Source organism: Microtus oregoni, unplaced genomic scaffold, assembly GCF_018167655.1.
Source record: "Microtus oregoni isolate MIOR12 unplaced genomic scaffold, Mior012 000043F_ref0000047, whole genome shotgun sequence".
Lineage (NCBI taxonomy): Eukaryota > Metazoa > Chordata > Mammalia > Rodentia > Cricetidae > Microtus > Microtus oregoni.
In genome coordinates, this window is record NW_024543210.1 from 11,219,725 (window position 1) to 11,242,162 (window position 22,438).

Consider the following 22,438-nt stretch of genomic DNA (forward strand, 5'->3'; position numbering starts at 1 on the left):
ACTTGCTTTTGGCTATGGTGTTTCTGTTTGTTGGTTTTTTTTTTTTTAACAGCAACAGAAAACCAAACTAGAACAGCATTTTAAAATCAGATGTATGTTATCAAATGTATGTTTTAAGCTTACTAGAAAAAAATTCATTTAAACATATGTAAAAACAAGATTAATAGCCGGGCGGTGGTGGCGCACGCCTTTAATCCCAGCACACGGGAGGCAGAGGCAGGTGGATCTCTGTGAGTTCGAGACCAGCCTGGTCTACAGAGCTAGTTCCAGGACAGGCTCCAAAGCCACAGAGAAACCCTGTCTGAAAAAAACCAAAAAAAAAAAAAAACCAAAAAAAAACCAAGATTAATATAATGAACAACTGTGTACTCCACCCAATTTCAATCATGACTAATATCTGACAATATCTTACCATTTTATTTTTTCCCCAATACTTATTTTATTTTTTGAGACAGGGTCTCACCATGTTACTCTGGCTGGCTTTGACCTTACTATGTAGACCAGGCTGGCCTGGGGCTCATAGAGATCACCTGACCCTGCCTGGCCTCTGACAATTTTTTTTTTTTGTAATTCTTCACGAATTTGTGTGTCATCCTTGTGCAGAGACCATGCTCATCCTCTCTGTATTGTTCCAGTTTTAGTATATGTGCTGCTAAAGTGAGGGTTTTTTTTGTTTGTTTGTTTTTCAAGACAGCGTTTCTGTTGTAGCCCTGGCTGTACTGGAAGAGTCACTCTGTAGACCACACTGTCCTCAGACTCAAAAAGATCTGCCTGCCTCTGCCTCCTGAGTGCTGGGATTAAAGGCGTGTGCCTGGCTCGAATGAAATAATTTTATGGTTGTGGGGTCACCACAACATGAGGAATTGTATTGAAGGGCTGTAGCATTAGGAAGGTTGAGAACCACTGTTTTAGAATGTAACATTTGGACTAATAAATGGTACAAAAGCTTACTGCGCATTTTCTTCATTCATTACGTTAATTTTGTAGCACAGTGTGAATTTATGAACCTCTCTAGAGGTGGGGGGACCTGAGAGAATGGAGCCGAGAAGTGAGGTGAACTAAAGCCTCATACAATAGCCAATTTTATTTGTTTTTTTTTTTAAAGGTTTATTTATTACGTAGACAGCGTTCTGCCTGTATGTCTGTCTGCAGACCAGAAGAGGGCACCAGATCTCATTATGGATTGGCAGCCACCATATGATTGCTGGGAATTGAACTCAGGGCCTCTGGAAGACAACGAGTGCTCTCAATTATGGAGCCATCTCTCCAGCCCTGTGATAGCTAATTTTATTCAGAGAATGAGACAGTTTATACTCTGAAGGTTAAGAGGAGTCACATGGGTAAAGTGTATAATCACAAGGGCAAGTCAGAGGTGATGGGAAAGAAACCCTTACGTGGCAAAAACCTGTTTTTCCCTTAGTGGCATCTAAACAATAGCCAGTTGTAATGGCTAATCTGCAGTAAATTCATTTGTATCTCATTTGTATGTATCCGCCACATCTGGGAGGGGCACAAAAGCACATTCTGAGAAAAATGCTCTGTTTTTTGAAGAAAAGGAGGTCACAAGATGCTTGTTTTGTTTTTTCACAAACACTCAGAATTCTCATACAGTTCCATTCTTGGACAGTGTTCCAACAGACACGGAGCTCTGGAGAGTTTAAACCTACAGAAAACATGAGCTTAATTACAGTTGCTGAACATTTCAGTCATTCAGGAGCCCAACTAAGTCCCAAGCTCATGTTCACTTGTCATCGTGCACGGACATAAGTCAGAGTCCTGTTAATGGCCTACCAGTCCCTGTGACTTGCCTACTCCATACTTTCTAGGCCCTCGATTACAAATCTTCCCAATCCATTCTGCTCAAGACTGTCTCGCCTTCTTATAAATTCTCAAAGCTGGCCAGGATATCCTGTCTAAAAGACTTTGTATTCAGTTGTCTCTTCCTGTCTAGACCCCCTGTATCTGTATACCTCACTTGTTTAAAGTTTCTACCCAAGATTCCCTTATCATTGAGGCCTTAACCATCCTCTGCATAACCAGTGCCTCATTTACCATCCCATGCCCCTGTTTCCTTTCCCCCCTAACGTCAGTCATCAGCTTCTATCTAACACTACATTTTGTCTAGTTGTGCCCTCCGGTTCAGATGCAGTCTTTATAAACTCACAGATCTTATCCTGCTCCATCCCCAGTGCCCAGAATAACATGGACATGTTAGTCATGTGACGGTGATGCACGCTACATTTAAACAATGTTGTGCCGGGTTGGCGGTGGCGCCCACCTTTAATCCCAGCACACGGAAGGCAGAGGCAGGCAGATCTCTGTAAATTCGAGGCCAGCCTTGTCTACAGAGCGACTTCCAGGCCTGGCTCCATAGCTATTTAGGACCAAACACACACACACACACACACACACACACACACACACACACACACACCCAAACCCTACCTCCCCCCAAATGTTGTACATGATGGTACATGTAATTCCAGTACTCAGGAGGTGGAAGTAGAAAGATCATCAGTTTGAAGCCCACTTGGGTTACAGGAGCTCCTGTCTCAAACAAAGGTTGAAACTGTAGCTAAACCTATATGCATGGTGTGCACAAGTCTCCGGACTTAATCCTCAGCACCAAAAAAATTCTTCACCAAATCAAGTTGAAGATGTAGCTCATCAACCCCACCACTACAGACAATGTTCTGGTTTGCTTCTTTTCTTTGGTTTGTGCTTTTTCTCAATGCATTTTCTCACCTTCCTTGCTACTATTCATACATCCCTGTCCAATTCCTTGTTCTGGGACACGGAAGTTTGAAAACCCCTTGGAGGCACTCAAGTAGATAGATATCTGGTGAGATTATTCAGATTCCAGCAACAGATAATTCGGTAAGGAGTAATCAGATTCCACATACTGGGGATACTCCTAATGTTCCTTTCTGTACAAGGTAATTGGCGGGGCCGAGGTGGGGGGTGGGAGGGCGAGGCTGGACAGTGGTGGCACAAGTTTTTAATCCCAGCACTCAGGAGGCAGGCAGAGGCAGGTGGATCTAAGAGTTCCAGGACAGACAAGGCAACACAGAGAAACCCTGTCTCGAAAAACTAAAAACAAAACAAAAACGTGCTTTCTGCTTGGACTCTTGAATTGCGTTCCGCTTTTGCAGCTCTGTAGCTGTTTCCAAGGCTCTGGCACGGAGCCGACTCACAAAGGCTGGAAAATAGAGTAATGTGGGTGGGCTTCCCCGCGTGGTGGGAGGACCCTGTCGAATTGTCTCGCAGCCACGCAACAGCTCCTGTAGGTAGGATTAAGGAGACGTCCCCCCACCAAGGGCTGCCTCCCACCTACAAACAAACATAGTTGTGCTGGTGGAAAGCGCCCGGCTTCCACCGCCTCTTCCGTCTCCACCTCCGGCTGGTTGAGCAGAAACTACCGTCTTGCCCGCCCACAGGCGGACCTCCGCAATCCCACAGTCCTTCGCGCCTAGGACGCGTCAGACAGCGGCCGTTTGACGCCACCCGTCACCGAGGATCTCAACAGTCGCTGCCACTTTGCCGGCGCTGTTGTGGCGGCCGGCGTTGAGTTGGCAGGACTGTCCCAGGAAACTGATGAAAGTCACTAAAGTTGACAAAGAGTGCTCCAGTCGTTGGGTGGGAAGTCGTGGGAAGGGGCAGAGGCCCCGTTCGGCGCCCACTGCGGCGAGCCCTTGGCGAAGCGCCCGGCCGGGCCTCGGCTTTGACGCGGCCGGTGGTGGGAGTGCCGCGTCCTGCGAGTTCTGGTGTCTGGATCCACACCAGCCGCGAGCGTTCGGGGACATTTGGAGCGGACACCGTGCTCTCCACCCGCAGCGATGTCCTCCTGGTTCGGGGGCCTCGGCTCCGGCTTGGGCCAGTCTCTGGGTCAAGTAGGGGGCAGCCTGGCGTCCCTCACAGACCAGATTTCAAACTTCACGAAGGATATGTTGATGGAGGGCACGGAGGATGTGCCAGGTAACAGCTGGAGCGAGGCGGGAGGGCTCGGCTGGACCCTGAGAAAGTCCTCTTGGTTCTGGGTTGGTTGCCGATCCATCGGCAGACGCGGACGGGTCTTTTAAGGAGTCGCCCCGCACGTTTTCCTTTGCCCTCCACAGCCGCTTTTCCAGTCTGCGGGACCACCCGTGGAGACTTCTGGGTGCCCCCGTCCCCAACCCTATTGGAAACCCTGGATAGCTCAGTAAAGTGGAGATGCTACTTTTACGCCGAATAGGGACTTAATTGGGCTGTCCATGCTTATTTCTTATGCCCTTATTTTTTGGGGGGCGGATCTGATTTTGATCCTGTTCCTTATTTTTTTTCTTCAATACTCATAATTAAACATAAGGTGACCCCTGTCCTGTCTTTAGCAAGGTGTCTGGTGAATAGGGCTGTTTATCTCTTCAACTATTTTCTGATTTTGCTCATGGTGAAGACACATTGCAGCTAAAATTAATATTTTTGTGTTGGATTGCACATTTCTCCCATATTTTTTTTTTTTTTTGATTTTTCGAGACAGGGTTTCTCCGTAGCTTTTTGGTTCCTGTCCTGGAACTAGGTCTTGTAGACCAGGCTGGCCTCGAACTCACAGAGATCCGCCTGCCTCTGCCTCCCGAGTGCTGGGATTAAAGGCGTGCGCCACCACCGCCCGGCTCTCCCATATTTTTGACAGAACCAGTGAAATACTTTATACTTTGTCCTTTTGAATATTCTTATCTACTTCACAAACTTAAAATTATTTAAAAATTATTATTATCATTATTATTATTATTTGTGTGTGTGTGATGTGTGTACCGGCGTCTGTGACACAGTGACCACATGTGGAGAGGTCAGAAGAGAACCTGGTGGAGGTGGGTTCTGGGCATGTAACTTAGTTCTCTAGGCTGTCATGGCAAGTGCCTTTACTCACGGATTCGTCTAGCCAGCCTCCTTCAGTCATGTTTGAAGTCATCATCTTACTGTCCTAATGAATGGTGACCTAGAATTGAATTGTAGTCGGTGATTAGGTTAATTACTGTTCTTGACATTGCTTTGTGTATGTAGGGGTTTTAAAAGTTTTAGTCAAGGGGAAGGGTAGATAATCCAGAGGTTAGGATTGCTGGCTGCTAGCCCAGAGGACCCAGGTTTGATTCTTAGCACTTCTTAGACAGTAGTATCTCACAACTGTCTCTTTTTTTTTTTTCACAACTGTCTCTTAATGTCATTCAGTTCCAGGAGATCCGATACCTTCTTAGGGACTCACCAGGCACAACGTACACAAACGGTGCACAGACGTGTGCAGACAAAACAGCCATATTCATAAAATCGAAAGGTTTTAAAGTTGTAGTCAATGTTTGCTGTACATTTCAGGCTGGCCTAGTGGTGACAGTCTTCCTGCCTCAGCCTCTCACTGCTGGCCTTACAGCCGCAGGCCACCACACTATGACAGTTTTCTTTCTTTTTTAAAAAAGATTTATTTATTTATTTTGTACACAGTGTTTAGCCTCCATGTATGTCTGCAGGCCAGAAGAGGGCACCAGACCTCATTACAGATGGTTGTGAACCACCTTGTAGTTGCTGGGAATTGAACTCAGGAACTCTGGAAGAGCAGCCAGTGCTCTTAACCTCTGAGCCATCTCTCCAGCCCCAGTGTTATTTTTTTTATAAATGAACAGCTTACTGTTCTGATTTAATCTATAGGAAAGGATGACTAGAGATTGAACTCAGGGTCTCCTGACTTGTGAGTACACTGGACTGAATTATACTCCCAACTCCCCAATTTTTTTTCTATCATGGTTTAATAGCCATGTGTTTTTGCTGGAAACAGTAAAATGTTTTGATAGGAAAAGTTCTTAAATTTAGAAGGAAAACTGGGTCATTTTACCGCTTGGACTTCCTTGAAGGGAGGAAGGCTCATGGCTTGGGCTTCCCTTGAGTGGAAGGAAGGCTCATGGCTTGGGCTCCCCTTGAGTGGAAGGAAGGCTCATGGCTTGGGCTCCCCTTGAGTGGAAGGTTCACGCCTGGGACAGTGAGAATGAAAGGTCTTCATGTGTCCAGTGAAAGGTCATGGGACTTTGAAGGCAGAAAAGGCTAATAGCTGTGGGAAAGACTAGATTTTCACTGTGTTACAGTTAGGGAATAACAGTATTTCTTTGACTTTAAGCGGGACAATAGGTACCCCTCAACCTGATAAAGAGTTCGTTTTTCTCACCAGAGAGCTTCCTGTAGTCTCAAAACCACAAAACCCCCACTCTTTAAAAAATTTTATTTATTTATTTATTTTTGAGATAAGGTCTTATTCTGTAGCCCAGGCTGTCTTGTCACTTGCATTATAGCCCAAGGTTGATTTCAAATAGCATCTTTCCTGCCTTCATATAGTCTGAATTTTAGTTTAATTATTTATTTAATTTTTTAAAAATTTTTGATTCTGTAGCGTTGGCAGGCCCAGAACTCACAGATCTGCCTGCATCTGCCTGGGATTACAGGTGTATACCACCAAGCCTGGTTTATAGTCTCAGTTTTAGTCATATGGGATGTCTTATTTACTTTTCTATTGCTGTAACAAAACACCATGCCCAAGGCAACTTATAAAAAGAAAGCCTTTAATTTGAGGACTCATGGTTCCAGATGGGTGGAGTCTGTGGCCAGTATGGCAGGGAGCATGGCAGCATGTAGGCAGCCATGGTGCCGGAGTAGTAGCTGAGAGCTTACATCTGATCCACAAGCACAAGGCAGAAAGAAGGAGAGCTAGCTGGGAATGCCATGGGCTTTTGAAGCCTCCAAGCCTGCCTGGAGTGACATACTCCTCCAACCATGCCACACCTCCTCATCCTGCCCAGATTGTTCCACCTAGGAACCAAACATTCAAATGTATTGCCTTTGGGGCCATTCTCGTTAAAACCACCGCAAGGGGATTTCTTTTTTCCTTACATGTATTACAAGTATAGGACATCTTCCTTTGTATGTTCATTATAGCTGTTCAATAGAAAAATTTCCCTTGATATTATATGGGATTTGATTGATATTCGTTGAAACTTTTAAAAAAGTTAGTTTGGAGTCGAGTTTATTAAGTTATTCAGATATTTAGTGTCAACCCTATGTCAGAAATGAACAAGAAAATAACTCCTCCAAATAGCACTTTAATATATTTTGAAAACCATTCATATTTATACTGTTAGAAGGTTGCTTTTTTTTTTTGCCATTTTCTGTAGTCAAGGTTGAGAGCTTGGACTTTTAGCTGTGTTTGCGGTTTTATTTATTGATTTTTTTCCCTCAGTGATACTAGGTGTTGGAATCAAGGGTCTTGTGTACGATAAGCACAGAGAACTTTTAAATTAGATTGCAATAGGTTCAGTTCTTTTTCCATACACTATAAGTTGTGGGATCTTTGATAAATTATTAAATTCTTAATGTCTGACGCAGTTTCTGGGGCTGCAGAGATGACTCAGTGATTAAGGTTACTTACTGCTGTTGACCCAGGTCTGGTTCCAGCCAGCACTCATGTGCCATCTTACAACTACTTTTAACTCTAGTTCCAGGGGATCTCATCACCTAAGGACATCAAGGGCTCCTGCATGTGCACAGTGTGCACACATACACTCAGGCCCACATTTATACATTTCCAAAAGGAAATTTCCTTCTCTGTTCAAAAAGAATAAGCACATCATTTGTAAGTCAGAGAATTAAATGAAATCATGAATGTGTGTTGTCTAGAACCGTGCCCAGCAAATAGCAAGCACTAAAAACAAGTGTCAGGTTTTCCCTTACTGAGAAGGCCAGAGAATCGTTGTTGTTTACTTGTTTTTCCTGTCATAAAACTTCTCAATGGGCATGATCTTGGAGCTGGGAACACAGCATACCAGGCCCTGGGTTGTATCCCCAGCACTAAAAAGAGAAATGTTGGGGAGTTTTTATAAAGTTGGTTGAGGGAGGGTGAGTTGCATGGGTAGCTAAGGTGGTCTGCAGAAACTTTTAATTTTTAAAGTCCTTCTTTTGGTACAATTGCTGCTTTTAGCAACTGCTTTCCTAAACAAATTGGATTTTACTTTGTCCTCTTGAGAATAACAATTAGGCATTCTTTTTAGACTGCATCTAAAAGCAATCCTGATGGAGGAAATGATGATCTGTCTATGTGTTACTCTCATTGGTTAATAAAGAAACGGCCTTGGCCCATTTGATAGGCCAGCCCTTAGGTGGGTGGAGTAGACAGAACAGAATGCTGGGTAGAAGGAAGTGAGGCCAGACGCAATGAAGCTCCAGCCCAAGATGGACGTAGACTAGAATCCTTCCCTGGTAAACCACACAGATTATTAGAAATGGGTTAGTCAAGATGTAAGAATTAGCCAGTAAGAGGCTAGACCTAATGGGCCAGGCAGTGTTTAAAAGAATACAATTTGTGTGTTGTTATTTAGTGGCATAAGCTAGCCAGGTGACCGGGAGCTGGGTGGCAGGAACACAGCCCACCGCTCCTCACTATACAATCCTGCTTGGTGACTTTCGCTAGAGTGTCACTCCAATTCATAAGCCACTTGCCTTTTTTTTTTTTTTTGTAAGTGGTAGTTCTGGGAAGTTTTGTTTATAATGTCTATTATTATTGTTGTTGTTTTGTCTTGTTTTCAAGACAGAGTTTCTCTTTGTAGCCCTGGCTGACCTGGAACTCCATAGATCTGGTTGGACTCAAACACAGAGATCATCTACCTCTGCATCTCAAGTGCTGGGATTAAAGGCATGTGCCACCACCACCAGGCTTATTTTGTTTTGTTTTAGTTTGGTTTTGGTTTTTCAAGACAGTTTCTCTGTGTAGCCTTGGCTGTTCTGGAACTTACTCTGTAGACCAAGCTAGCCTCGAACTCACGGAGCTTAGTTTGTTGTTGTTGTTTTTTTTTTTTAAAGTGCTGTTAGTGTTCTTCTAAATGAAAATTTTTATTTATTGTGTATGTGTGTGTGTGTGTGTGCCAGATGTATGTTGGAGGTCAGAAGAGGGTATTGGACCCCTGGAATTGGAATCATAGGTGGTTGTGAGTGCTGGGAACAGAACTCAGGTCCTCTGGAAGAGAAGAAAGTGGTCTCAATTTTTGAGCCATCTCTCTAGCCTGGGCCTTTTGTTTACTTTTTATTGTAGGCTCAGGCTCAGGCTCAAGACCTTGACTAAGCAAATAACTCTACTGCAGAGCTCTATCTTCTGCCCTGATTTTTTTTAAAGTAATTTATTTAATTTTATTTTTTGTGCTTTGGTATAAAGATGTTAGATCCCCTGGAACTAGAGTTATAGATGGTTGTGAGCTGCCATGAGGGTTTTGGGAATTGAACCCAGGTCTTCTGGAATTGCAGCCAGTACTTGTGACCTCTGAGCCATCTCTCCAACCCCTTCTGCCGTGTATTTATAATGTTCAGATGTAGTAATGAGAAAACACTAGTCGCCACAGGAAAAATGGTAACTGAGTAGGTAACAATTTCCAGCAGAATTAGTGCTGCCCTTTTGGCATTGTTGAACCCTTTCTTTTTTTTCTTTTTTTTAAAAATATTTATTTATTATGTATACAATGTTCTGTCTCTGTGTATGCCTGAAGGCCAGAAGAGGGCACCAGATCTCATTACAGATGGTTGTGAGCCACCATGTGGTTGCTGGGAATTGAACTCAGGACCTTTGGAAGAGCAGGCAATGCTCTCAACCACTGAGCCATCTCTCCAGCCCTGTTGAACCCTTTCTGTGTTTACTAATTTATTTATTTTAATTTTTATCCACTTACTTGTTTGAAACAGGATTTTGCTCTATAGTGCAGGCTGGCCTCCATCTCAAATCCTTTTACTACAGACTCTTAACGTTTTGGGATTACAGATACATACTTCCCTTCCACCCCAGATTCATTCATTCTTCGGTACTGAGTATTTACTACGGACTTGGCATATACCAGATAGATATTGTACCAACTGAGCTGTATCTCTCAGTCCTATTGCTGTGGGACAATGGTCTTGTACCCTGTAAAGATTTGTCACTTATATTGGTTTAATAAAATGCTGATTGACCTGTATCCAGGCAGGAAGTATAGGCGGGGTGACCAGAACAGGAGAATTCTGGGAAGAGGAAAGGCTGAGTCTACAGTTGTCACCCAGACACAGAGGAAGCAAAGTGAGACTGCCTCACTGATAAAAGGTACCAAGCCATGTGCCTAACACAGACTATAATGAGTTAATGTACAATGTAAGAGTTAGTTAATAAAAAGCCTGAGCAATAGGCCAACCAGTTTGTAATTAATGTAGGCCTCCGAGTGTTTCTTTGGGACTGAACAGCTGCAGGACTGGGAGGGCAGAAACCTCTGTCAACATCCTTTGACTACTTTCAAGTGAGAACAAGTCAGAGTGAATTCATCCCTGTTTTGTTTTTAAGATTTATTGTGTATGTGTGCATGAGCATAGGTGAGAGACCCACACACAGAGGGAAGGAGGAGGGAGGGGAGAGGGAGAAAAGAGCCCGTATGTGCATTTGCATGCCCTGGTGTGTACGGAGGACAGAGGATAACTTTTTAGGAGTAATTCTCCATCCACCTTGTTTCTGAATCAGGGTCTCTTGTTTCTGCCCTTGTACTGTATAAGTGGGCTTTTGTGAATTCTCCCCTCTTTCTCTTTCTCTCCTGTCTTGACACAGGAATGTTGAATTACAGATTTCTGGGACCCCATCTGGTTTTTTATGTAGATTGGCTCAAGGGATTAGGGTTGGGAACAGGCATGTTTATTCATTGAGACATCTTTTTGGTCCCTTATCACTATTTTTAATAAATTACGTTTGTGTTACTCTAAGTATTCAGGCTATATTTGTGTTTTAATTATAGGTCACTAATTATTTTATAGTCTTAGGCCTAGAAGGTAAAAGTAAACTATAAGCTCCAGTTGAATAAGTTTCATCTAAAATTATGAGAAGTTTATCTATTTACTTATTTGGTTTTTCCATACAGGATTTCTCTGTGTAACAGCCCTGATTGTTCTAGATCTCACTTTGTAAACCAGGCTGGCCTTAACTTCACATAGATCTGCCTGCCTCTGTCTCCCAAGTACTGGGACTAAAGGTCTGTGCCACCACAGTTCAGCTAACATTTGAAGTTTTAAATAAACTTCTCTTTTGCAGTGTGGTGGTGGCGGCTCATGCCTTTAATCTCAGTGAAATGCATTTCCTTTAAGAAACAGCACAGTGGTGGGCACATGACTGATGTGGACTAGGCCTAGGACTGTCCCTTAGCACCAGTCCGACCGCCAAAAGACAACTGTTTATTACTTCACATGGTGTTCATCAAACACTCAGCATATACTGTTTGTTTTGTAGTGGATTTCTCCAGTTCTGGGAGAGAGGAAAATGAAGCTACTCATTCAGTCTTAAGATCAGAGGTAAGGACAATTAAAGACAGCTGTCAAACTTCAGGCTTTTTTCTTTTAAAGCCTTGAAAGTTACTGAAACTTTCAGAATTTATAAATGTACTGCCTGGTCTTTCAGCCTTTCCTGTTGACAGGGTTTTGTCTTGTCTTTTACAGATCTCCCTGAAGTGAAGAATGTTTATATTTGCCACAGCTGTAGGAACTACCAAATGTAGAAATAGTTGTGGTAAAAGTTTATCATTGACATTATCCAGCAATGTGCTACATTGTTTGTACTTATTATCTGTTATTTTGTTTGCTAAGGCTTCCTATGTAGCCCAGACTGTCCTTGAACTGATGGTCTTGCCTCAGCCTCATGAATGTTGGGCTAATAGGCCTATCTTAGTCAATGTTCTATTACTATGAAGAGATATCTTGGCCAAGTTATTTCCTCTTATGAAGGAAAGCATTTGATTGGGAGCTATCTTGCAGTTTCAGAGGCTTAGTCCGTTATCATCATCATGATGGGAAGCATGGTAGCAAGCATAGCCTGCATGGTGCTGGAGAAGTAATTGAGAGCAATATCCTAATCTACAAGCAGAGAGAAAGAGAGACATACAACTCAGTGTGTGTTTTTGAAACCTCAAATCTTACACCCGTTGACACAGTTCCTACAACAAGGCCACACCTCCTAATCCTTTTCAGATAGTGCCACTCCCTGATGACTAAGCATTCGAATATATGAGCATATGGGGGAAGAATATCTGTATTTAAACCATCACAAGGCCTGAACCATCACACCTAGCTAGTTGTAGGTGGAGATTGCTTGTTCATTTCCTGGCTTCCCAGACCTAAAATAACCACACAGAAACTGTATTAATTACAATACTGTTTGGCCAATAGCTTAAGCGTATTTCTCACTAACTCTTACATCTTAAATTAACCCATTTCTATTGTTTTGTGGTTTACCGCTAAGTTTCTGGTGGGTGTCTGTCTCTTTCTGAGACTACATGGTGTCCCTCTGACTCCACCTACTTTTCTCCCCTATCTCTACTTGGAATTCCTGCCTTGCTCTATTCTGTACTGCCATAGGCCCCAAGCTGCTTTTTTATTTACCAGTGGTAATAAAACATTCACAGCACACAGATGGGAATCCCACATCAGTTAGTGGTGTATTTAAATATAATATGAAGAATGGAATTCTGTTTATTCTAGAGTTTTACATTTCCTAACATTAGAATAATAGTGTAATATTTGGAGCAATGAAGTAAGAATATAGGAATAATAAGCTAACTTTACTGTTTTGTTCCTTATGAGTCAATATGTAGTTGTGACTAATTCTGGACATTATATTATACTTAGTAGGAATGAGAAAAGCTTGAAAAAGTTCAGAAGGAAGCCCTAAAGAAATTAAAAGGATTTAAGAGTGGGAGCTATTGTAAAGGACTACCAGAGCTCAACAATTGAGCCTTGGGATGAGAACAACAAAAGAGGGGCTGGAGAACTGGCTCAGCAGTTAAGAGCACTGGCTGCTCTTTCAGAGCTCCTGAGTTCAGTTCTCAGCAACCATATGGTGGCTCACAACCATCTGTAATAAGATATGGTGCCCTCTTCTGGCCTGCAGGCAGACATACAACCAGAACACTGTATATATAATAAATAAATAAATCTTTATATATAAAAAAGAAAAGAACATCAAAAAACACTTAGTGTTGTAGTGATAGATGTTCTTAGAGGACTGTGGTAAGGATGATCCCCTCAATTCTAAGCCTATAAAAAGACAACACTGAATCTAGATGCCAAGACAGTATTTCCTAACAAGCCTTGTTGAACTCTGGTCTAGGATATCAAGGTAAGGTATGGAATTTGAAAGTAGAGGAGGGACTTGCGAGAGAGGGACATTAGCACTGAGCCTGTAGAAGATGGCATTGTGGTGGCACTTTGAGACCTGAGCACAGTCACTTGATAAGGAACACGAGTGTGGTAGTGGCTCATGAGTTCTTAGTAAGACTGAGCTAGAAAATCCTTGAGGAGCCCTTCACTGGTACAGACCCACCCAAAACGTTAGCAGCAGAGGGTGCACGCTCGTGTAACCTAAGGGAATTTTCTAGTATTTTGGGGGAAAGTAAAGACTAATCTACTTGAATAATATCTGATTTGTGCTGAATCTGGAAAGAAAATAGAAGTTTTCTGTCCTTCTGTAGATTTCAGTTCCTTTAATCCCCCTTATGACCATATCACCTATGGTAAGCAGGTTCTAGAGTTTAGAAATATTTATTTGGGTAGACACATTCACCTCCTGTAAGCCACTTCCTCATTTGATGCTACTCAAATCCCAGAGGAAGACAAGGTTTCTGTTGTTGTTGTACTGTAAATAAAGTGGTTCTTGCTGCACATGTACATGCCCACATGTGGTTATGCCATGCTTTTGCTTTGGTCTGTCTAGCATCTTGTGATCTCTTGTCCAATACTCACTGATGCCCAAGAATAAGGTGATGGTAGCAAGTGTTAGTCTACAAGACAGGCAGTGTCTTTCCAGGGGAAAGTAGATTTGCCTGTGAGTATTGATTGAATTCCTTAGGATTCCTTTTTATTCCTTCATTGTTTTGTGTGTGCGGGTCAGATTATGTGTGTGCCACAACACATGGGGGATGGAGGGCCTCAGTTGTTAGTCCTTGCCTTTCACCTTGAGACAGGGTCTCTTGTGGTTTGCTGCTTCATATGCCAGGCTACCTGGCCACAGGCTTCCACGGATTTTCCTGAATCTACCTTACAACTAAAAGTAAGAATAGGGGCTGGAGAGATGGCTCAGAGGTTAAGAGCATTGCCTGCTCTTCCAAAGGTCCTGAGTTCAATTCCCAGCAACCACATGGTGGCTCACAACCATCTGTAATGGAGCCTGGTGCCCTCTTCTGGCCTGCAGGCATACAGACAGACAGAATATTGTATGCATAATAAATAAATAAATATTAAAAAAATCTTTTTTAAAAAAAGTAAGAATAGTGGGATTATAGATGTGTCTGGCTTTACATGCATGTCCTGGTGTTCTGAGCTCTGGTCCTCACACTTAGGCAGCAAGCGCTGTACCCACTGATCCACCTCCCTACCTTTGTTCTGTTTGTTGTTGCTTGTTCGTTTTCTTTTTGTTTTTTTGGAGACACAGGGTCTTGCTGTGTCACTGGCTAACCTATTTCAAGTCCTAGTTAGGAGTCTTTAATTGCAGACCGTACGAATTCACCTTAGCTACCTTTCCCTCTTTTTGCCAAGGAATTAGTTATTGCATTCATTATTTGTGTCTAGTAGACTCTTCTAACCTTTTTTATGTTATCATTTTTCAGAAGTGTGAATAAAATGACAGTGAAGAACTTTTTTGTTTTTGTTTTTTTTTGTTTTCTTTCTTTCTTTCTTTCTTTCTTTCTTTCTTTCAGACAGGGTCTTTCTTTGTATCCTTGGCTATTCTCAGACTTGCTATAAATTAAATGGGCCTTGAACTCACAGAGATATATGCCTGTCTCGCCTTCCAGTGCTCGAAAGGTTTGCACCACCACTTCTGACTTCACCAGACATTTTAATATAATAGCATACTCCAATTTTCATGTGTGTGTGTATTTTGCTTACACATGTCTGTGTACCACATGGGTACAGTGCCTGTGGAGAAAAGAAGGTGGTATCATATCCCTGGACCAGAGTTATAGATGGTTCTGAACTACCATGCTGGTGCTGGGAATCAAACCTGGATCATCTGAAAGGAAGAACCACCAATGCTCTTAAATGCTGAGCCATTTCCAGCCTTTATGGCTTTGAAAGCATGGAGAGCTGGGTGTGATTGATGGTACATGCCTGTTATCCTAACTGTACTCAGAACATTAAAGCAGAAGATCACTTGGGCTGAGATTCAGGCCAGTCAGGATGAGACAATAAAACCTTGTCTCAAAACAAACACAAAATAGGCAATGTACTTTAAAAGTGCCCAGGAAGTGACCTGAAGAAGCACAACTTTATTCTTGATCAAGAGGGTGTGCTCAGAAGAGTGAGCACATCTGGATAGGACGTGAACTTGGTTTTTATTCTAATAGCTGGTGACTGGGTGTCTTCTCTATCGCCTGGGGTCTGACCTCACAGTCTTTCAAGATTGGTCTCAAAGGAAATGAAAGAAAGCCACTTAACTCACAGCAGGGCCTTTGTGTAAAGCAAGGTTTTACTGGTTGTGTATGGGATTAAAACATCTGCATAAAAGTCTTTGAATTCCTTGTCATAAACATAAGTTTTACAGTGTTTGGTGGAAAGAAAAAAAGGCCCTAATGTTTAATGTTCTCACTGGGAACCAAATTTGGGTACTGTACAACAGCACCACGTGCTCAGGACCAGATGATGCTGAGTTGCCATAGCAATCACTTTCTTCACCAACGGGTCATCTCCCTAGCCTTACCTCTGCTTTTCCCTGTTTCTTTAAAACTGATAAATATTTTGGGGACTTTACCAGCTTTTGAGTTTGTTGAAGATAAAATAGGGCTAAAATTAGGATTTTAATTTAAAGGTGTATATTAAAGGCCAGAATTCAGTCTAAGATCTTTGATATTTTATGTTATTTTTGTGTAATTTTTTTATGATGCATGCATGTAATAATTGCTAACATGCTTGACTTGAAATCTTTCTTCTCTTTGCTTCTAGAATGAAAGACTTAAAAAGCTTTACACTGACCTAGAGGAAAAGCACGAAGCATCAGAACTGCAGATAAAGCAGCAGTCTGCGAGTTACCGCACTCAACTGCAGCAGAAAGAGGCAAGAGCTCATCCTCATTCCTTCTTTCTTACTTCATGGCTGTCTTATAGTCATGAAAGTATTAAGAATACCAAATTTAATAAAATTGGGGAAATTCCTATTTTGTTTCATAAGCTCACTTTCAGGAAGAGTAAATTCTAGCTTCTGAAAGAGTCTTTTATATAATTGTTGCTTATAATTTCTGATATTTATGAAATAGAATTTAATGTATGTTTTCTTAGGTTTTTAAAATCTTTTATTTAAATTCTTATGCAGTGCTTAGAAGTGAATCCAGGACCCTGCATATGCTAGATATTTTTTTTAAGTTGACTTTAAAGTTAGTATGATTTTTGCTAGTGATATTTTGTAAAAATACATTTTGACTGTACATGTTAATATATTTTGTATTGGCATGTACTTGATTTTCCACATAAAAATATATTAAATGTTTTTCAATTTAATTTTTTTTTACAAATGTTTCTATTTTCTTTTAGTTTGAATAAAATGATTGTTTTAGCATTATTTTATTTTTTCTTTGAAGTCTTAATAATTGATAATATGGGCCGGGCTGTGGTGGCGCACGCCTTTAATCCCAGCACTTGGGAGGCAGAGACTGGCGGATCTCTGTGAGTTCGAGGCCAGCCTGGTTTACAAGAGCTAGTTCCAGGACAGGCACCAAAGCTACAGAGAAACCCTGTCTCGAAAAACCAAAAAAAAATAATTGATAATATGTAGGTATTATATAATTTAACCAACATTACCCTGATTTCTGTTGTAAATTTTTTTTTGTGTTTATTATATATGTAGAATCCAGTGAACGCTTACATTAAGTTGAACCACTTCTTATTTTATTATCCAGATCATTTGGATACTCTTTAGTTTGTTAACTATTCTTTTCTACCACAATCATCTCTGGGATTTTGAATTTGAACGAGGATTGGAACTCTAGCTCACTTGTTGAGCAGAGTACTTGCCTTGCATGGGTGGCCCTGGATTCAGTTCCCAGGACCACAAAACAAAACTAAAATACACCAAAATACAAAATTTAGATGAATTGGTTTCTAGTTCTTCGGGTGACATGTTAAAGTAGAATAAAAAATATACTTCTGGGGGCTGGAGAGATGGCTCAGTGGGTAAGAGCACTGGCTGTTCTTCCAGAGGTCCTGAGTTCAGTTCCCAGCAACCACATGGTGGCTCACAACCATCTGTAATGAGATCTGGCGCCCTCTTCTTGTATGTAGGCATACATGGAGGCAGAATGTTGTATACATAATAAATAAATAAATATTTAAAAAAATTCTTTAAGATAAAAATAAACAGAGCTAAAGTTCATAATCTGATAGTTGATGATTTTATATTAAAATAAGTTACTGCAAAAATAAAAAAGATTAAAAAAAAGTAGAGATGCAAATTCAGATTAAGGTTATATGCCTATCTTTCTTTTCAGTACTGAGGGTTGAACCCAGCATCTTGCACATGTTCAAGCATTTCACAGCTGAGCTATATTCTAGCTCTCTTCTTAAAATTATTTTTAAGAGAGGATCTCTTATAGTCCAGTCTGGCCTCAAACTTGCTCTGAGCCTCCTCCTGTCACAGTCTCCCAGAGTGCAGGGATTGCAATATGTGCTACTATGCCCCATTTTATTTACTGCTGGGGATCAATCCAAACTTGATGCTTACGAGGAAAAGCAACTCTACCAACTAAGCTACATCACTAGCTTGAATTTGGGTGGTGGTGGAAGGTTTGTGTGTTGCTATTCTCTTTCTTTCTTTCTTTCTTTCTTTCTTTCTTTCTTTCTTTCTTTCATTTTTTGATATAGTCTTGTGAGGTAGTACTGTCTGCTCCAGTATTTACCCTGTATAGCCCTGGATGTACTCAGATTTACTTACAGCAATACCTCCTGCATCAGCCCCTGACTTCTGAGGGGCCACCACACTTAGCTTTATAAGTTGCTATTGGCAGCCTGCAGCTAGAACTCTGCTTAAAAATTCAGAAGGTTTTTTTTTTTTTTTTTTTTTTTTTTTACTGTTATCTTTCTAAATCGGGTCAGGTTTTCATTGGTTCTTCTTGGTTAGTTAAAGCGAAGGCCTCTTTTAATGCGTTTTTTTTCTAAGACTCATGGGTTGACTGTGTTATCTTATCTAGAAAGATTGGGTTAATAAATCAAAGCAGTTTTTCAGTCCTGTGTTGCAGAACAGTCATGGACCTTTTGGGCCTAAATCGAGCCCTTCTCTGGATTACCTAAATTACCTAAGGCAGGAGAGTTCTAAGAAAACTTTTGTTTGTTTATTTATTATGTATACAATATTCTGTCTGCGTGTATGCCTGCAGGCCAGAAGAGGGCACCAAACCTCTTTACAGATGGTTGTGAGCCACCATGTAGTTGCCAGGAATTGAACTCAGGACCTTTGGAAGAGCAGGCAATGCTCTTAACCTCTGAGCCATCTCTCCAGCTCCCCTAAAAAATCTTTTGAATGTATAAATTGCACAGCTTTTGTTTTACTTCATGTCTAATAATGATAAACAGAGCTCTGAGAAATTACCTATATTTCGATGATAGCAAACTTAATGTTCCACTTAGAAATTCATTACTTTAGTTAACTTATGAGTGAAATTCTAATCTTCATACTATTTGAACATTATCCTAAGTTTATAGGAATTATGTTTGTCTTTCAAATTTCAAGATTTCAAATAACAGTCTTGTGGTTAGGGTATGGTGGAATATCTGGATTCACTTAATTGCTATTATTGGATCTTCATGCCTTTCCACACATGAATCTATAAAAAGGCCAATAAGCAGTGTTAAATAAATATAAGTTCTCTAAAACATGGATTGTAAATATATAGGAAGAAGTCAGCCACCTTAAAGCAAGACAGATTGCACTGCAAGATGAATTACGCAGACTGCAGTCTGCTGCCCAGTCTGTACACTCAGGATCTGGTGGGGTACCAGCAGCCGCTGCATCACCTTCATTCAGTTACGGCATCAGTCCTCATGTGCCAGCTTTCCGTGAAGACGACATGGACTTTGGTGATATGATTTCATCACAACAAGAAATAAATAGATTATCAAATGAAGTTTCACGACTTGAATCTGAACTGGGACACTGGAAACATATTGCTCAGGTTGGTAAAATTTGGGTGAATTTGTGAAAACTATGAGTTGATATAAAATGCTTAGGCAGAGCATCTGGAACCGGAAATTCTTGACTACAAAAGTAGGAAAGGTATATTTGTTTTCTATGCAGCATTCGGCTGATAATAGCAAAGACCAGAACTAACAATTTAGAGGCCTGGATCCCTTCTTCGTTTCTACCACCTAGAGCAGTAAGTCTCACTGCAACATCTGGTGCAGCTATCTGATCAAGAGCCATCAGCTTCCCCTAGGTTGCCTAGTTACCATGAAACCTCTGTGCATACTGGGAGAAAAGAAGTGGTGCGCTGATTTAAACAATCCGTGCCCTATTCATAATTTTACTGAAAATAAACCTTGTAACCTTTTATCTACCACCTAACTTGTAGCATAGCACACTAACCTTCCCCTCTAGAATTTTCTGATGATCTAATTCCCTTTCTTAACTTTCTCCAGTAAAGAGTACACCAGATATGAACTAGCTACTTCGTGGATCTGTGTGTGTGTGTGTGTGTGGTGTGAGTGTGTGAAAACTCTTACATGATTTGCTGTGGGACAAAATAATTCCAGCCCTGGTATCTGTTAGGGCTGGGGAATTACTCATTTTAAGAGTATATATGACTGGGAATGAGCGACAGTGTAGAACGGTGTAGAAGAAAGAGCAAGAGAGAGCAAGGGAGAATTAGTAGAAATGAGAAAGAAGAGAGAGAATAAAGAAACTTGTACAGAATTCCCATCGTGAGTAGATTTCTTCCCCCTCAGATCTTTACCCTCAGATCTCTAACCTCCCTGGAGCTATCCCTGGTGTCTTTAATTGAACCCTGAGAGGTAATCTTAAAGGTGAAAACTTAAAGCTCCCTAAATCTTCTCACTTCCTGTGCCCCCCCCCAATGTCTTATGTTGCCCAAGCTGGCATGAACTTGTCATTTTCCTTTCGTAGCCTCTTTGCCTAGTGAGGTTGTTGGTGTACACAATTGCACTTGCTCAGATAGACATTTTTTCTTAGTTTTTTGAGACAGAGTTTCACTTTTTAGCTCTGGAATTCACTTTGTAGAATTTGTCTGGCCTCGAACTCACAGAAATCTGCTTGCCTCTGCCTCCCAAGTGCTGGGATTAAAGGCGTGCACCGGCCCAGATAGATACCTTGACTGGAGCTTTGAAGTCTTACCATTATATATATTTTTCAATTCTATAGCAGGCTTGGTTCAGTATAACATGTCATATAATAAATGTTAATAAAGATAAATGAGTGGATACTAGAGGTTTGGTTGGGTAGTGGAGAGAGGTAATGGATAGATGTTGATCAAATACAAAAATACCTATACATGACAGAAATTAGTTCTGAAGTTCTTTGTATATTAGGGTGACTATGGATAAAAGTAATAATATATATTTCAGAATAGCTAGAAGAGAGGATTTTGGATACTGTCATTACAATAAACATTTGAGATGATGATTCTAACCACTCTGTTTTGAATATTGTATGGTGTAGTGATATTTCATTTACATTTTAACACATAAAGCTTGCCTGAAGATCAGGATGCAAAACAGCCACACTAGTCAGCCATAGAGACCAGGCAGTGGTGGCACACACTTTAATCCCAGTAGCCACACTAGTCAGCCATAGAGGCTAGGCAGTGGTAGTGCATGCCTTTAATCCCAGCACTAAAGAGGAATATAGGGCAGATGAGACAGGAACTCGCTCTCTTTCAGTCTGAAGATTTCATAGAGGTAAGACCTCTTTAGTGGTTGGCTGCTTTGATTTTCTGATCTTCAGGTTGAATCCCAATATCTGTCTCTGGGTTTTTATTATTTGTGCTACAGCATAGTATGTACATAAATTGAAACACCACAGTATATCTCATAAGTATGCAGAATTACTAGATATCAATTAAAAAATTTAAAGATTTAAATGTATAAAATTTAAAAATTTAATTGTGTGTGTGTGTGTATGTAGGTAGTTAGGGTGTGCATGTGTCCATGTGCATAGACATGTGCATGTGAGTGCAGACACCTATGAAGGCCAGAGGCGTCATGTCTCCTGGAGCTCAAATTTACAGGCAGTTCTGGGCTGTCTGACATGGATGCTGGGAATTGAATGCAAATCCTGGAAGAACAGCATGTAGTCTTAACCATTAAGCCGTCTCTCTAGCTCTGACAGTATATAACATTGAAAGGAATCTAAAGTTTTTTTGGTCAAACAAAAATTAGTCTGTGTTAAGGTAGAGACCTTATGGGTAAAGTCATTTTGTCTTTAGTTTATTTGAGACAGAATCTTACGTCAATTAGGCTGGTCTTAAATGTCTGTGTAGTCAAGGATGAACTTGAATTTCTGATCCTCCTGGCTCTAAGGGCTGGCATTATAGGTTTTATATCAGGGACTCCTAAATCACTCTACTAATGGAACTATATCCATAGTCCTGTATAAAATCATATTTATTTATTTATTGTTTTTTTTTGTTGTTGTTTTTCAAATAATATGTAGCTCTCACTATTCTAGAATTCACTATGTAGACCAAGTTGGCATTGAACTCACAAAAATCCACCTGCCTCCCAAGTTTTGGGGTTAAAGGCATGCACCACTATGCCAGGCATAAAATCATTTTAATAAAACTTGTGCTGGCATTGATATTGGGTAACTTTTGATTATCTTAGGAAGCTATTCAGTTATCCTCATACTCATTTTGGCTAGCTAATAAAATATTCTTTTTCTATAGTAGCTTTATTTTGTAAAACTGTTATCTCAGCTAGTTGAAAAGTTCTTGACTATGATGTCTTTTATTTACTATGTACTAATAGACTAAAGGCTTTGTAAAGTATATGGCATTCTTTATCAGAATATGTCTGGGAAATGCTCTTGTTTTACAAAACAATAACCTTTTAATAAAGTTAGTTTGTGACTTTTTGTTTTACAGAAAAAAAATCAGTGTAATTGTTTTCTAATTCTTTCTTTCTAAACTAAGGTGCAGGGAACACAAAGCTCTGATCAGATCGAAATCTGCAAGCTGCAAAATATTATTAAGGTAAATCAAACTGCAATTGCCAATGTCTTCTATGCATTTAACATCTGTATATTAAAGATATAAGCCAAATTAGTAGAACTCTTATGATACTCAACTGTTTTGTTCTTTACAATAAAATATGCCCAAGAACATTTGGTTTTAAATGTTTTCTCAGTAATCCTAAATCTGTGTTTTTCTGTTCCTCCTATTCCTAGGTTG

At 40.8% G+C, this 22,438-nt stretch overlaps 1 protein-coding gene and 1 non-coding gene across 5 annotated transcripts in view; one reads left to right on the plus strand and one right to left on the minus strand.

Moving 5' to 3' along the window:
- Positions 1-558: 558 nt before the first annotated feature.
- LOC121434500 lies at positions 559-661 on the minus strand. Its single transcript, XR_005972438.1, has one exon. It is a non-coding gene; the product is annotated as a U6 spliceosomal RNA (small nuclear RNA).
- A 2,856-nt stretch (positions 662-3,517) lies between these two features.
- Trip11 (thyroid hormone receptor interactor 11) overlaps positions 3,518-22,438 on the plus strand; it is a 73,129-nt gene continuing 54,208 nt past the window's right edge. For 3 of the 4 annotated variants that reach the window (XM_041633147.1, XM_041633149.1, XM_041633148.1), the window contains exons 1-5: positions 3,518-3,975; positions 11,294-11,355; positions 15,994-16,104; positions 18,932-19,210; positions 22,181-22,240. In XM_041633147.1, the coding sequence (XP_041489081.1) occupies positions 3,837-3,975; positions 11,294-11,355; positions 15,994-16,104; positions 18,932-19,210; positions 22,181-22,240 (651 nt within the window). In that variant the 5' untranslated portion in view covers positions 3,518-3,836. The remainder of the gene's footprint in view (positions 3,976-11,293; positions 11,356-15,993; positions 16,105-18,931; positions 19,211-22,180; positions 22,241-22,438) is intronic. The other variant, XM_041633150.1, reaches the window with a different exon arrangement.